Source organism: Colletotrichum fioriniae, assembly GCF_027942845.1.
Source record: "Colletotrichum fioriniae strain IMI 355084 chromosome Unknown scaffold_5, whole genome shotgun sequence".
Classification (NCBI taxonomy): domain Eukaryota; kingdom Fungi; phylum Ascomycota; class Sordariomycetes; order Glomerellales; family Glomerellaceae; genus Colletotrichum; species Colletotrichum fioriniae.
Window position 1 is genome coordinate 1,665,359 of NW_027076841.1, and position 16,624 is coordinate 1,681,982.

Here is a 16,624-nt window from a genome sequence, read left to right on the forward strand (position 1 = left end):
ACAAGATTTGGGGAAAATTGGAGAAGACGACAAATCCCATGTTACTCCCCCTCCCTCTTTCTCTCCTTTTCTCGCATATTGTTCCACACCACTCCCCATCCCGGCTAGCTGAATGCGCCATAGACCAAAGCAGAGCATCGCAAAACCGACGCAAGGTTCCTCGATACATATCGGTAAACTATGCCGTCTATCAAGAGCGACGGGAGGGATTGGCCATTCTGGCGGAAATTAGGTTGGGAAGTGCGTACAGGATCCCACCAGCATCTCTTAAGTCCTAGTGTAGGATGTCTAGCTGCCTCGCCCTAGCTCCGGCCGACGACCGAGTTAAAGTCTATCCAGAAGACGTCCAACCACCATTGACAGCTGACAGACCCGTCACACCAGTTTTGACGTAAGGTGCCCGTTTTTTCGCAAGCAAGACTCGTGGAGGCTTCTATTGTTGGCACTGCGGAGCACCTTAGCTTTGGTCCTGGAACCGGGCAAGCCTGGCAAGGCAACGACCCCCTGCCAAAGCTGCACTCACGCGGTGAATGTGCCACTATCCTGCATACCATTAGTTGCAGGTGTGGTCCGTAACGAAATACATACGGAAAGAACAGCAAAGGCAGACAGCTTCTTTTGGGGTTGAGTAGCATTGGCAACTCTTACCCAAGTTCGTGGGATTCGGAAGCACGCGAAGCCTGTGCGACGTAGTCATCACTTTCGTCATATTGCTTGGGCACTTCTTCTTGCTGGAAGCCGACAAGAGACCGCAGCTCCGAGCCTGCGCCGGTTGCGACTGAGACGAACGCCCAGAAGGACCTTTGGCATGGGCAACAGGGCAAGTCGAAGCGTGTAACAGCTACCACCGTCAAGCAACTTTACATGTCATCAACAGACATCACAACGCTCCATCCAATCTCGGAGTATATCGTCCTGTTCTTCGCCCCAGAAGGCGACCCAATAAGGGTGTTTGACGCACTGGGCATCTCATCTTCGAGATCCCCCGGAGAACGGCGACAGAACGGCATGCACCAAGCTGCTGCCGCGTTATGCATACACCCTTACTGTGCTGCCCCCCCACAGCTCAGTTCCAAATTGGGCTCCGCCCTTTAGAACAAGAAGTCTATCCAAAATAAAGCTTTGCTGCTGGGAAACGGATCTCAAAAGGCGGGATTGTGATTCCTACGCTCGGCAGCAGCCCACCGACTTGCCACACACCCCTCCCCTGCCTCCTCAGTCTTGGGCGACGTCGACGAATTCAGAGACTGCTTTCGTGGTTCCAGCGTCAGTCACTAACACCTTTTGCATGCCGGATGGATTGGTCGACTCAGTAAGCCATGGATAGGCTTATAGAAAAGACTCTCAAAACCGTTGACAATGCATTGTTGCTGTTGACTCGCAGCTAGCATGAATTTTGGGCAGCGAAGGAGCGAGTCCAAGATAAGTTTGGCGTCGTCTTCACCGAAGAGGAGACCGAAGAGGCGAGGCCAAAGACGTTTGCCTTTCCAAGTTTTCTAATTTTCTTCTCCCCTAGGCTAGGATCATGAAGAATCTAACAGACCAGACGAAGAGGCTAGATCTGGCTGCGGCGATGCTTTCGTAAACCTGTCGTCTGAATTTTCGACTCGTCAGAATGAGAACCTGAAGACGCAGAGCTATCCCAACTGGCCTACACACAGCGTCGTGGTCGAGAAGGCTCAGCATCATGCAACGGCGGCAGGGCCAAAGCTAAACGGCACCGCATCGGCTTACTCGACCCCTCACCTCCGTCTTTGCGCACCGTCTCCCGTCCTGCCCCGTCAACCCGTTCAAATCTGGTTCCGTCTTGCTGGGACCCCTTGCAACATCGCATCCCGTTCGAAGCGGGTCCTTGGCAGATGCAAAAAAGACAGCAGCGGTCTCCATTCCCATCCCTGCCCGCACCATCACCACCCCTCCACCCGGTTCAAGCTCTTCGACCAGGCCCAGAATGGCGGCGGCGGCGGCGATTCTTCTTTCGCTCTTGGCTTCTCCATTACGCTACCCAGAACACTACAACAGGGACCAGGAACAGGGAGGGTGCGAGAGGGACTTCTATGCGTCTAAGCAGCCCACGAGCTGGTGCGCTATCTGGGGTCCCATCGACGACCCTGGGCTCCATTGGACTGTTGCGTTGCCGGTATGTACGTTGTGGTCCTGACAATGTCTGTCCAAATGTTGCTTACCTACCCACTTACGAACCAGAGGATACTGCTTTCACATATGTGCATGTGGCTTCTGCCCTACTAACTAGTTTCCCCGATTCTTGACATACCGGCACCCTGTCCGAGGCCTAGCTTTGTCTGCTGCGTCTCTTCTTGTATGCGTCGCGCCGTATATATTTCCTCCCAGCCCGGTTGCAAAGCATCATAGTGTAGCTTAGTTCGCATTACACATCACCTTCTAGACACACCTTTCCAGACGACGCGTTGTCCATTCACTTCCACGTATATATCATCCCATTCTCCGCCCAGACTTCACAGCTCTTGGACCACGAGACGACATCTAATCGACCTGTTTTCCAACGCATACACCATATAACTTTCCATGCCTCGCCCCACTGCCACCCAATCATTACACATGGACCACTCACTGCCACTCAACATGTACGACGACATGGACGCCTTCTTGGATATGGAAGCACCGTACGTCTATGACGAAACAGAGCAGTACCTGGACACTGCCAGCTCATCCGAGTCCACAAGCCCAATTATCTCAACCGTGAGTTGGCGCCTCATTCGCAAAAGAAAAAGATTTTAAATTGACCAATGCGTGTCATAGTTTGACATGACCTTTGTAAACGACTTCAATGGCACCGACCAAGGCATTTATCCCAGCCCAATGAGCTCCTCCCGCGATACAGCATCACCTCAGCCTACCATGGACGACAAAGCTGGAACAATCAAGGTCCCAGCTAAGAGAAAGCGTGAAAATCGTTACAAGAATGCGCCTCCTTCGGTGCTCTCTGTAAGTTTCAGACCTGACGTCAAGTCAGTTGTAACAGTGGACTAACCCAAATATTCAACAGCGTCGCCGAGCACAAAACAGAGCCTCCCAAAGAGCGTACCGCGAGCGCAAAGATCAACGCATAAAGGATCTCGAGGTCATGCTCTCGGACCAGAAGCTGAAGAACGATTCCCTCAGCCAAGCCTACTCTGCCCTCCACGCCGAGTTCCTCAAGATTCGGGGGAGCGCAAGCGAGGGCGGCACAACAACAGCAACATCAACACATGCCGCGACACCCAGCCGCGCCGGCAATGACTTTCGACCCGACGGCCACCGCCCACATGGGCATGTCGTCACACCCCAACGCAATGGAATTCGCGGACAACATGTTCATGTTTCAGGATATGCAGACTTACACCCTCTAAAGAGTGGGAAAGCTGCCTCGAGAGAGGGGTCGGATAATGGGTAATTGAGTGAGCGGCAAGGAGAACGCAAAAACAAGGGGCCGCGAAAATATCCCACTCCTTTTCGAGAAAGGAACAAAAGATCGGATGCTCAAAATATGGACGCGCAATCGAATGACATGACTGTCAAAAACATACGGATGGAATACGACCGACTGGCTTGACAAATGTGGAGGTTCGCCTGATTTTTCTTTCCATCACACTCTTTTCTCATCAGGTTTTTTCTTCTCTGGTTGCTTGTTACTTGTTTCGGGTCCCGGCGTGCTTGAGATTTCTGGCTCTATTATTAGATGGCAAACATGGGCAGGCAGGCATCGGACTTCATTCTGCTTGTGTTCTGATTCACCTGGCGTTTCTTGGGAATATCGGAGTCTGGTTCACAGTCCTCTTGATGATGATGACGATGGGAGACCATTCCGAGAGGTAGTCTTTCCCCGCATTCGAATGTCACGATGCGCACAATTAGTCTTTTACACACTCGTTCAAGAAGAGGGGAGGCTCGGATGAGGGCAATGGGAAAAACAAACTTTAGGGAAGTTTAGTCGAGAGCAGAATATGAAATGACACGTGAGATTCCCATCCTTTCCAAAACTGCGCATTTCCAAATTACCTTGTTGTGGGATTCTCAGAGTTTGGGTCTAGTATAGGCAACCCCGCAACTCAATGACGATAGAATCGTACAAGATTCCCCCGGTCTATGAAGTTTCTCGGTCAGACACCTTATTTTTCCTTCCCTCCTTGGGGCTTTCTTCCTCGGTCTAGAGAGAACCTCTCGGTCTGCATGGCCGAGGGAGAGGTGGCGGAGAGGACCACGGGCGTGGGTTCGGTCTCTGCCGAGTTCTCGATAACCTTGTTCAGCTGGAAGATGGGGGTTTTGCGTTTATAAATATCACCTTGCTAAGGTACAGCCATCCGAGAGAGAGGGTGGGATGCAGATCAATCCCTCAATGCAGGACGGAAGTGAGCTTTCTAGGTGAGATACATACATGCAGTTCTGGAATGGGTTAGATGGTTGAGCAGATACCAGGTGATTTCCCTTTACCTGGGTCCGAGTTTGGAGAGGACGGCTCAAGGTGTGTGTGGTGTGCGTGGCTTTGCCGACATCCTCGTGGGAAGAACCCAGCTCCGGGCGGAGGTTTGAACCGCCCAAGCTTTTGGGGGCTTCTTTCATTGGCTCACCGGGATCAAATCCGTCAACCGTTGAGCAAGAACGGCCGGCAAGTCAGAAAATAATAAAAAAGCAGTAAAGCTAAAGGAGAAGGGGAAAGGCTTGTTGGTCCCCTTGTCTATACCCTCACCTTGCCGGTGGTGCAAGCCGTTGGTTTGCATATGCATACACCTGGCCTCAGCCCTGTTAAACCCGTGTGTGGATGGAGGAGGGAGATCTTTCAAAGCAGGATGTTACTCATCATCGACTCACGTCAGCACCCTGTTCGACGACAACGACATTTTTAGCCTTGTTCCTCTTTGGGGGTCCAAAGTTATGTTGATGAGCAAGCAAATATTACTGGCTCCCCAGAGCCGGTTCCGTTACCTAGCCCTCCTGGTTGATGCTATTTCCTTCATCATGTTAAGCTTTGAAGACCAGCTCTGTTTGGGACGTTCGTACATGTAACCTGGAGATATCTAAGCCTCCCCTTTCATGCGTAAACAGTGAAGCTTTTCTTGATGAACCTGAAGCTTGAGCAAGTTTAAGGAGCGCGCCTGCGTTGAAACGTGTGTGGCTGTGAACAGGACGCGGCTAGATCTGCTGTTATCTTGGGCTTCTGCGTTTATCCTTGGGTATGTGCGCGAAGCGCCGTGAACTCGTGGTTGTTCAGCTCGTGGCGAATTGTTTGAAATGATCCGAGATAGCAGCTTTGTGGACTCCAGAATTTTGGGTTTTTGTGTGCGGCTTACGTTGACATCTTACACGAACGGTCATCAATTATATAGAGTGGCGTTTTAATGGCCGTGCTTGGATCTCAACATGGGATGAATGGTAGTTCTGGCTCTTCAAAACTTCCTGTGACAGGGGTATAGGTTCTTTTGGGCTCGTTGTTGTGTATGAAGGTGTTGATCTTCGGAAGCTGCCGACACGTTGTTGACTCAAACTAGACTCAGAACTCGTTATAGTACAGACAGTGTTTGATAAGTAATCAATCTTTTGCTTCTACTGACAAGAAGACTTACATGCCGCGTTGGCAGCCAATGCCATTCGGCTGATGTGCCGACGTCAGTGGTGGCAGACTCATCGGATTGCTGTATATCTCTGCAAAAGTATGAGTATTGATTGATTCACTCTCATATAGTATGATAGGTAAGTAATTTGGAGCACGGGATGTTACGTTGCTCCTCACTGGCCTTGAGCTATCTCGATGTCTCGGGAACTCCGAACCTGACTTGACGACTCTTTGTCACGCTGACATCTAATGTGCCGGGTCGAAAGATCCCTATCGCCGTCATCGTGATGACAGTCGTTGATGATGTCTTTACATGATTTGTAGGAAAGCCGAATGAATCAATGCTGTTTTGGAATAGTATGTCATCATCATCCGCTTGATATCCAAGAGCATGTCTTCGTCGTCATTGACGTATCTTGTCATATGGTCTAGCAATGAATTCTGGCGCTGTCTATCAAGCCTGTATCATTCATTATTGTCAAAACCCCTCGTTCGCTAAATCCAACCTTCCTATCCACGCTTGTCATTATCAGGTATCTCCAAGGTGGTGGGATGGGTACTGTATTTCTTTAAACGTAATCGCAGCGTGAAGCGGTGATCTTGACCAAGTAGTAAATAGCGCCGTGGTGGAAAGAGACTCATACCTGCCACGGGAATACTGCAAGTTCTCGTCATAACGCATCCGGCCACTGACTGGCGCAACATCATCTCATATCAAATCACCGAAGGAAATGCCTTCGTCTGTTGAACCTATAGCCATGTAAGGCTTCGAGCTTGTAGAAATATGTTATACGCTTTGTCCACTTTGACCGAACAAGGCCAAGGACTCGAGAGGCCACTGGCACTAGCTTGCGACGTACAGCTACGGCTATCTTCCTCCAAGTCTCAAGCTTAGCTTGAGCTCACACCTCAGTGAATATACTGTGACCAGCTGCGGGAAAAGGACATTGAAGTCTGCCAGAAATGAACCAGATAAGCTCGCATCGGAACGATCATTTTCTTGCTCTCAAAATGTGTAATGATCCTTTAGTGGACAGGGGTGCGTGACAACGTATTTCTCCTGATAAGTCCACAGTATCAAGGAAGCAAAGATTGCCGTAGTCTTGACAGAAGACAACTTAGGCTACAGGACTAATAGGGTAAACCTATCTTTCCTTAATTGAGGCAAATGATGATATCTTGATAACTATAGTGAGATGAATCAACGCTCAGCTCATTTGTAGGATGAGGCGAGTCTCATCAGATCAATCTTCAGGAGCCATTGGACCACCAGACGTGACAATCATCTCTCAACCTAATGTTGGGTCCACTTAGGCGGTAACTCTCGAAGCCCAAACTGGTGATTTGAATCTTAGCTGTCGGGGTTGGAACCAGGAGAAGGACGAGCGTGGTGAGGTAGATTTCAAGGCGAGTTGCCTAGACCTCGCCTGGCCTTGAGTCGGCTGATCTGGGGGTACAGCAAAATATCAAGGCAAGTGACGGGTGATCATATCAGAGTATCCCTTTGCAGAAGGTCAAAGGTAACGTGTCTTCAAGGCCTCGGATGCTATCTTCGGATTGGCAAGGCATGCAAGAGTCATCGTTGCAAAATTGACCCGATTATGTGGCCAAGCCCGAGCGACGTCTCTGCGAGCGAATAAATTGCAACATATCTACAAAGTTCTACATCACGACGTTGTCACGACAGTGCGACGAGCAATTCGTGATGAGGGGAATGATGCTGCTAGATTGGCGGGTTGGGAGTGCGTGAGGATGAGCTCCCGCAAGTAGAGGGCGAAGTCCTGAGTCGACAGTTGTGACGTGGAACGTTGGCGAAGATTCGATGACTCAATCACGACGACGCCGATCAGGTTTCTTTGCTGTACAGAGAAAGTTTGAGGCCTCACGGCAAGTTGTCGTGATAACAGACTTGACTCACACAATCTTCAGTGATACCAGGTCGAGACTGTTCGATGCGAGGGTAGAAGTGGAACAATCACGGCACAATTGTCACGGGACCCGTGGGGACGCTGAGGCGTGGCCGCTTGCGTCGAGCTCCATCGATAGTAACCGAACCCCGCTGTAAATGAGGCAGTTGGGGCTGATGAGCACTCCGAAATCGCCTGCCACTTACCTGCCAATTCTGCCTTCGTGACTCTATGGGTAGAATGTTGGAAACATTCATTCCGCAATCGTCGGTATGGCCATATAATCCACACACACTGATAGCATTATCTGGCCCGCAGAAGATAAAGCTTCAGATAGATACGACAGTAGATCCGGACCAGATAAAGTCAATAGGGCCGAGACGTAGTAAAGCCTGGCAAACGGAGCCGGAGATCGTAAGAAGATGGACCCGGCCCCCATCGGCCGGTTTGCCAACTGACGAATGGGATGACAGCCTTGATGGGAATGCGGCAGGTAGATGGGAGACACGTCAAGCACGCCGTCGAGACAACCAGCTGCAGGGTAGATCAGAGGAGTGTTGCCAAGTGCACAGACGGCGGGGAACCGATTCGTGCGAGTCAGGGGGGGCTAACGAGTTGTGTACGTGCAAGCTGTTTATGGACAGGGCCGAGAAAGAGAGGATCTCCTTACTGCTCGTGAACTCTCCGATCCAAGCTCCGAATCGAAGCCGTGAATCCAATCTTGTCTGAAGTTGGAAGGCGATTGAGCAGTCGAAGCAGGCTTCAGCATGGGATGTATTGCGAGATCGGGGGAGGCGAAGTTGGGTTCGAGATAGCTCTAGAAAGCTCTCCGCGTGAGCCGGGTGGGGGCCATTGGTCAATTGACTCGGACCTGACAAGCTTGGCCGGTCCAGGGGTTTCGGGGACCGAGATTGAAACGCGGAATTCCAGGTCATACGGCCAATTCTCCGCGAGATGCAGCGGCATCTCAGGCTTGTTGGGACGGGATTCCTTGAGGCTTGGGGGTCCAAGGTACGGAAGCGAGTTTGTGGCAGCTGACGGTTTGGAGTACGCATTGGGGATCCCCATTCCCCATTGAGCTGGAAGCTGAGCAGTTTCTCCTGGAGCTTCAAGAGGTCTCCGTTAGGCAGTATGCGTTAGGTAACAAATCAAAGGGTAGTAAGGAGACGTGGAGCCTGGAAAGTGGAAAACGCAAGGGAGACGGCAGTCACCGAGCATGAGCATGATCATGTGCCCCGTTGATGCAGCTTGCCGTGATGGAGTCGTTGTAAGGCGCCATGCTCAGGCCAGAATAGTGAAGCTACCACATTGGCCCAAACGAAGCACGAAAGAAGTTGCCTCAGCCACACGTGCCAGCTTGGGCCCCCCGACCTCGGAACCAAGCAGCAGAATGGCACAATTGAGGCCTTTGCGGCGTTACCTTGCAGGAATGTATGTAAACAAACGAAAATGAAGCGGTTGAGCAAACGATGGCGACAATAACGACGACTGATGGAGAGACAAAAAAGGAACCAACGGGGGTGAGACGAGACTGACGATGGGCAGTTTTGGATCAGTTGCGGCCCTGAAATGGCTCGATGGCAAGGGTTCGTAGGTACTGGTCTCGTGCTGCTCCGGTACTTGGGTGGGCGCTGGGGCGCAGTGGCTTGGACGATGTACCGGGTTAGCGGCGGTTGGTACTGAGGTATCCACTACCCCGCAATCTGGCCACCCGTCCCAGCTGCGGGCTCGTACCTGAGACCCCGGATCCGAGTGGGCCCCTTTGCGTCACTGTGCTCCCGTGGTCAATCAGTCATGGCTGGACATCTGTCAGAAGAAGGAACGAGATTTCTTTGAGGAAGGAACAATTGGAAACAGTTGTCCTAGAAGGAAAGTGGTCAATGTTGGATGATCGAGCAACTGAAGCCCTAGGTACCAAGAACCCCAAGCAGCTGGATGAGAGGGAGGGGTTAGGGATAGAATAGCAAAGAAAAGGTACGTGAAGCGTGGAGCTATGTGATGTTGGGGACCGGCCGGCCAGCAAAGACAACAGCTTCCCTAGTCTCCAATTCCTCAATGCCGCGAGCGAAGGACAACAAAAAGGTGGCATAATGAAGGTTTGGTCTGGCGTCAGTCCACGTCCATCTCCACTCCCGGCCACTCCCAGTCCATGCCGGCCGGTCCCCGTCCAGTGTCCCAGTGCCCCCAGTGGCACCCAGTTCCCCTTGGGCCTGCCTTTCCTCGTCCAGATTGCTCCTGCTGTCCTGATGTGCTTCCCTTGCAGCAGCCCCTCCGTCCGTTGCATCAAGTCACGCGATCCAACTTACCCAAAGGAACCCCCAGCCGTTCCGGACCTGCTCGCTACTTCCCCCCTTGCCATGCCACCCCATTGGGCAAGCTATCTGATGATCGCGTGATGTGATAGGCTGCCATTCTTCTCGAGCATTCGTTCTTTAAAAGCATCCTGAGTAGCTCTCCTCATCTACATATCTTCCCCTCCTCCCCTCCATCATCCTCACATCACAACAACCCATCAAGCTGTTTCTCAACCCATCGAATCAACTCATCAACGACGACCAATTTTGACCAACCTCAACCAACAACAGCCCTCCCAAATCTCACATCGCTCTTCTTGAACACTTTCAAGCACTTTGTACGCTTACTACCACTCTTCAACAATACCAATTCCATCAAGAGTAAGTACCCCTTCCCCCTCCCAACACTGTGTAGCTGGCACTTCCCCCGCATCACCACCCTTTCTGTGATGCTCTTCTTCATCATCACTTGCCTTTACGCTGGTCCATGTTCGAATTGAACAACAATCCCCTTGAGAGACAGCGTTCAACTCTTGAATCTTTGTGTCTTCGTCCCAGTTCTCGCAGCAGCATGACATTTGGCATCTTCGACTAATATACTCGTGTTAGTGACTCGATCTCACAAGTACAACGACCGCGACCACGCCGGCTTGGCCGACGGAACTGCTTCTCCCCAAGAGCACTTGCCTCGCTACTTTGCGAAGCACGGCCACGAGGGCGTTGATCCCAAGAAGGTGAAGAAGAATGGAGGCGGTAGAAGCAATTGGTAAGTTTGGACCCTCTCTACCCCACTTACACACGCCCTTCTTGGCAACTTCAAAGCTCTGCCGTTTCCTGCCAATGCACGTCAGCTTGACTGAACATGTTCCAATTGCTGACTCTCATGTCTCATAGGGGCAACGCTGGCGAGGAAGTTATTGATGAGGACTTCCGCTTCACCAACGCTCGCCGCCGCACCAACAGCAGTGGCTTCGCTGATAACATCGGCGCCTTCAAGACCAAGTTCGACGTCAACGAACCCGAGCCCGTCTTTGAGGAGTCCATACACGGCCCCTCCGAGGAAGATGGCGAGGACCTCACCAAGACTGAGTCCTCTGAGAGTGGTCGCTCTTCCGCCTACGGTGATGAGAAGATCACCAAGCACTAATTATACGACTGCGTGATGTCTCTTACTCGGGTGCAATCACTCTCATATCCGCTATCCGGCAAGGCAGTCAATGTTCACTTTACGGCTTTTCTCTTGTTCGTCCTACGAACCATGTTAACAACAAACACTACAACACAAACACACATTACAATATGCATGGGAGGACATTCTGTTATTTGCTTCAATTATCTCTCTTTTCGAAACGGATTCGGCGACATATGGCTTTGTATTTCGAGGAACAGAATGGGGATCTAGGGGGATCTCCGCTCAGAAGATTGACTGCCTCGGTGGCGGATGACAGTATGCATCACGAACTTATTATGACCTGGCGACGAAAGAATCGCCCTTGTATTATCACAAATCAAACGGCCAATGGTCTAAGTAATAGATCCATGCCTTGTACCAATCCATTTGCCATATCTGCTCGTGACGATTCACGTGCCTGTGATATTACGACACACTTCATCCGAAAGAAGTGATGCCGTTACTTCGTGACGCTGTTGAGGGTAGATTGGCCGCCAGTCTTCTGGCTTCGAAATTCCCATCATAGCTTCTCACGACCGCTCACGGGAATGTAACAAGCACATTTGCGGACAGGTCAACGTGAATCACGGACGTAGCCCAAAACCTACAGCGATCCCTTACTTACCGTACACGTACGCCGGACAGAAAGCCACCAACTCACGAACGAATGTCAGGAATCACTGGGTTCAGAAGCCAATTGTTCAGAGCTTTTGAGCAACAAAGGTCATCGAAACGTGAATCTTCTCAACGCACCCAGCAACTTGGGACCAATCCAAGCTGCTGGGCAGCGACGTCCTCCTAGCACAGAGCATGATCACATCAGCCTGAGCAAAGCATCAATACGCCGTCACTTCCACATAACACACACGTGCTAGAACAATTTCATTTCAGTGTGATAGGAGCAGGCAACAGTTGGCAAGCCACCATGTACATCGCTTGCCATCATACGCGCCATCTGAGAGCGAAATCCTTGCCGTATCTGCCTTCCTCTACATCCCTCTGAACACGCGGGCTATGTCTTCTGAGTTCCTCGTCCTAGCCCCTCATCGCTAGCTGAGCACCCCTTTACACAACCAACACCATGACGAAACAGAACTGCAACCCCCGCTTTTGAGCCACTCTTGGAAAATACGGACCCTTCACCACTCAACTCCAAGCACACACAGCCGTTCGACAAACGGGGACTAGCCGAATGTCAAAGTAAAACGAGCGTACAGCATTTGCTCCTCCAAGATTCGGAGTCCACTGGCATCCTTCAAGGTAAGCTCTTCCCACGAAGCGACAGGACGGGGCGAAGACTGAAGTATCTTCGCCTCGCCCGCTACCTCCGGCTCCGCGTTCGCCGTGTCACTCGACTCGAAGGCGGGGAAGAAGAGCTCGCTCCAGGCCTGGTCACTCCAGACAAGCTTCCCCTGTGCAACGCAACCTGTTTCGTCTGCCAGGATACCCATGATTCGAGGGTTAAGAACGAGAGACTTCTCCTGCAAGCAGTTCTTGCAAGTCGCGGACGTTTGGTTTGCATATAGGGGAACTCCACAACTAGAGGAGGCACATCCGTCAGCTGTTTTGCCCTCCTCCATTTCTACGAGTAGACTTGACTCAAAGAGGAAGGGTTCATTCTCACCACTCTATACAGCAAAGCATCTTTCTGCGATGAAGACCCAGAAGGTCTATACCGAGTATGATAAGGTTCAACTTGCCGGTGAAGTCACTGGCCGGGTCGGCGCGAGCGAAGTCATCCACCTCGGCCAGGGTAAAGAGCGCCCGGACTGGCCCATGGACAGCTTCTTCTGCATTCCATATGTCTTTGGGGAACGGCACATAGACACTCTCCTTCTTGACTCTCTTCTTCACCCACTCTCGAAGCCAGTTGGCATCCTGGAAGTCCGGATCGACCTCAATCAAGGTATTGTGATCAAGACCGATACTGGCGCTCAAGGTTGCTGATTTGTTGTCGGAAGGGGGTACAAACTTCGGACTGGTAAAGAGTAGCATGGTCTCGTTGGGCTTCCAAAACCTGGCGGAGTGGGCTTTGTCTTCCCAAAGAGTCAATACGCAGCTGGCGGTGTCGTCCCAAACAGTGATGTCGAGAAGTTCCCACTCTCTCAATCTGTCTTGCGACTTCACACGTTTCCGAGATCCAATGCTCTTGACGCAGACAATAATCCGAGCCCCTGAAGTTTCGTGTCCCATTTTGAGGTATTGACAGAGAGTCATCAAGCCTGGAAGCGGTTTGAGTTCATGTTTGCCTCGGTCGCATTCCAAAGGCGTTCTGTAGAGTTGTTGATTTCCAACAGTGCCCGGAAGAAACTGAATGAACTGCTTTGTTCCAACGTCCGTAGGATTGATGGGCGTCCATGTGGTCACATATGGAATGCTGGCATAATGTGAACCTCCTGTGGATCCTACCCAAGTAGCCCATATGGTGACGAGCTGTCCTATCACAAGAAGTGATGCTGGAATTCCGATTGGAACTACCTTAACCTATGTAAAGTAATCAGCATGTTTCTTCTTGAAGGAATTGCATGCGAGAAGAGGAGGTCGTAAATACTGCTATTGCACCAGTTCCATCAACGACAATCAGCTGATGTGCCGGACGGCTGTAGTTGTTCTTGGCGTCGAGAAGAGCCGGTGTGTAGTTGACGACGCGGCCGGTGAAACGTATCCGACTCGGGCCTGGTTCAATTTGTCCAATTTGCACCCCCAAGTACTCTTCTGATGGGTTCCAGATTCGGCCAAGGGGATTGTGTCCAGACTCGACTTCTGCTTGTGTGAAGCCATCGACTCGCGAAAATCCCATCCTATCTCTCGAAGCATCCTGGAGCGTAGTGGGAACCTCCCTTTGATAGAATGCCTGGATGGATGGAGCCGACATCATGCGTATTGCTTTGGGAGGGTATAATACGCATCAATCATGGAAGGTACTTGGAGTGATGGTTCATTGGAGAAGGCCAAGTGAGAGAAGCAATTCACGGTACCTTAGAATATGACAGAAGTTTCTCAGACTGCTATGTACAGGTTTCCAGAAGGGCAGGGCTTCCTTTGCATGTCAGTCGCAGGAAGGAGCCACTACCTGACTTGCGCCTGCCTGACCTGCGCCTGCCTCTCCCGCTCTAAGATATGAAAAGAGGAAGGATGCAATCAACGCGCTTTCCGTGGTTCTTACAGCGTTTCAAACCGCAAATGGGAATGGCAGCTCAAGTTTTTCTTTGGGTACCAGGTAGGTAGTAGGTGTGATCAAGCTCGCAATTTGGGATTGAGATCAAAGGCATCAGATCCAGAACCCCGGATATGCGTAGCTTCCAAGTAGCGGCATGTGAAGTAGGCCCATAGCGCCAGCAACCTACCCGGATGTTCGCGTTCGTATTCGTATAAGTAGAAACATGACTTGCGACGGGAAATCCGAGCTACTAGAGTCCAGAAGCCCTTGAGGGATGTTTGTGATTGAATGGATGGCTGTCATGACATCGTTAAGTACGAACAAAGCAGGGGGGAAGTAAGCTGTAAGCTGTAAGCTGTAAGCTGTAAGCTGTAAGCTGTAAGCTGTAAGCTGTAAGCTGTAAGCTGTAAGCTGTAAGCTGTTTGCATCACCACAAATAATGCCCAGCCAAATTCAAGAACGGTTAGAGTGGCCAGGATATTTCAAATGTTTAATTTTTCCTTGTTCTCTGCTATGCCCGGAGATACAGTGTTTGCGAGTTTACATCTCCGGACTTTCACTCCAAAACGTCATATGACGGTCTTCTCATTCGCTGATTGTCATCTTCTCATGGAGCGCTCTTCTCTTATTTTCCCGTGGATTTCGATATGGTACATGTATGACTGGGTATTAAATCATGAAAATAAATAGTCCGAAATGACTCCTAACGCCTGCGCATTGTCTCTATCTGGAAAAAGACAAGGTAGAATATGCAATAAAAAGTCTTGCGCGCTTCTTGAAGTGCCGCTAACCATCAATTCCAGTCGTCTAGATTCTATGCTTTTCCGGGTACCGTTCCCTATTCAAAGACCGATGCTAAGTTTTGCTTAGTGTTCGGAGGGACCAGACTGTTTCCGTCCAGGCGCGCCGTAATCCGAGACACCGCTTGAAGTGTGCGAGATCGACGTTGATCGGTGGCTTTGTGAAAGGCTATTCTTGGCACTCCCGGACTCGAGATCTTGCATCGCGTAGAGACTCGATGTATCGTGTGTCTCCAGCGCGAATTGCTTGGTGCAAACGATGCCTTTGCCGCCTCGCAGGGCTGATTGCAGCTCCGTGGTCGAAGAGTCGCCGAGAGGACGAGACATGCGGTTCGTGCTTCGGCTCCCATCCGCAGCGCTCGACGGGGATTCCGCATACTTTTGTGTGTCGTAGCGCTTGGTGAGCATTCCAAAGAGTTTGGGAAAGGCCTTGATGAGAATGAGACGGATGGCCGGGAGACAACAACAGATGATGCCGGTAGGAACCTCGAGGCATGTCCAGAATGCAATATCGAATTGATCCCATGTAGGGTTCAATGAACTCGCGAACCGTACAAGCGACTGAAGTCTCAAAATACTGACTATAGTTACGCTTGGCGATGTTAGCACAACGTCTACGCTGTCAGCCATGAATTCAGTAAGAACTTACAAGGTACCGACACAGAACATAAGTGTGACGGCTAGTTTCTTCCACCAGTGTAGATTGAGAGTTCGGATTCGCGACAAAGGAAGATACAGCATCCACAAGTCTAGTAAGATGCTGATAATAGCGTTCGCCCACGGAACTGCATTGATGTTGATGCAGGTGCCTTGTTGCTCGCCGTCCCACCTCGTCCAGTAGTAGTGGATAGGTGTACATTGGAAAATGCCAACCATGAGGAACACGAAGGTGTTGACAGCATTGAAGGCAGCTGTGCCCCAGAGTAGTTTTCCAAGTCCAGCGCGGTCGAAAATGCGCATGTAAAAGCATAGAATCGCCATTTTGACAAGGCCCATCTGTACGAAGTACATTGGCTCTAGGATGTAGAACCAATAACCGAAGCTCTCAATCTGATGTGGTGTGAGGGTCCATATATCTTTGCCGAGGCCGGCGGGGAGAATTCCAACGAGGTTGATGATAAACGATGGAAGAACGGCCAGGTAGGCGAGAAAGGTGAACATGTCATCGAGCCCGAGCTGTGCTGACGAGAAATATTTGTAAATCAAGCGGGCTGCAACCACGAAGGTGGTGAGCCCCAGCAGGACCCACGTAAGTCGGACATATTCCGCGCTGTGATCTCGGACAGGCTTATCGCAAGTGGTTTCGAACACAGCTTTGGCATCTGAAGGCTATTAGCATATGCCACTCAGAATGAAGCAGAAAGGCATGACTGACGAAGTGTGTCTTTGATACTACATGCTCCAACTATACAAGTCTCCGTATCCGACTCGAACTTCGCATCGTTGCAGATACACGTCGTGTTCGTCAACCCGCACGGTGAGTCCTTGACAGCCGATAGAATACAGGTAACCTAGAGCAAAGTTAGAGGTGGGCGGACCGAACTTAGAGACAAGAGAAACCGTACCGCGCATGTAGGTAGCTGGGCTACAGCATCCGTGATGCTATTGACTTTCTGAGCTGCGGCCGTAACAACTAGTAGCGCAGCTACCAAAAAGGCAAAAGACAGTGGAAACCTCATGATATCCGAGGTGAGACCGTTTTGTCGACAAATAAAGTTCG

The 16,624-nt window shown here is 50.9% G+C and overlaps 4 protein-coding genes across 4 annotated transcripts; 2 read left to right on the forward strand and 2 right to left on the reverse strand.

Annotated features, from left to right (window-relative positions):
• Window positions 1–2,580: 2,580 nt before the first annotated feature.
• N0V96_005131 (uncharacterized protein) lies at window positions 2,581–3,415 on the forward strand (the record flags this gene model as incomplete). The annotated part of the gene is made up of 3 exons (XM_053191296.2): window positions 2,581–2,721; window positions 2,782–2,967; window positions 3,029–3,415. 3 exons carry the CDS (start codon window positions 2,581–2,583, stop codon window positions 3,413–3,415), a joined length of 714 nt encoding a protein of 237 aa, XP_053051279.2.
• Window positions 3,416–10,656: 7,241 nt separating this feature from the next.
• N0V96_005132 (uncharacterized protein) lies at window positions 10,657–10,920 on the forward strand (the record flags this gene model as incomplete). Its single annotated transcript, XM_053191297.2, has 1 exon — window positions 10,657–10,920. The coding sequence occupies one exon, from the start codon at window positions 10,657–10,659 to the stop codon at window positions 10,918–10,920; it is 264 nt and encodes an 87-aa protein (XP_053051280.2).
• Window positions 10,921–12,128: 1,208 nt separating this feature from the next.
• N0V96_005133 (uncharacterized protein) lies at window positions 12,129–13,137 on the reverse strand (the record flags this gene model as incomplete). The annotated part of the gene is made up of 2 exons (XM_053191298.1): window positions 12,129–12,475; window positions 12,621–13,137. The coding sequence occupies 2 exons, from the start codon at window positions 13,135–13,137 to the stop codon at window positions 12,129–12,131; spliced, it is 864 nt and encodes a 287-aa protein (XP_053051281.1).
• Window positions 13,138–14,970: 1,833 nt separating this feature from the next.
• Window positions 14,971–16,476, reverse strand: N0V96_005134 (uncharacterized protein; the record flags this gene model as incomplete). The annotated part of the gene is made up of 3 exons (XM_053191299.2): window positions 14,971–15,496; window positions 15,554–16,226; window positions 16,470–16,476. The coding sequence occupies 3 exons, from the start codon at window positions 16,474–16,476 to the stop codon at window positions 14,971–14,973; spliced, it is 1,206 nt and encodes a 401-aa protein (XP_053051282.2).
• Between the last annotated feature and the right edge of the window lie 148 nt (window positions 16,477–16,624).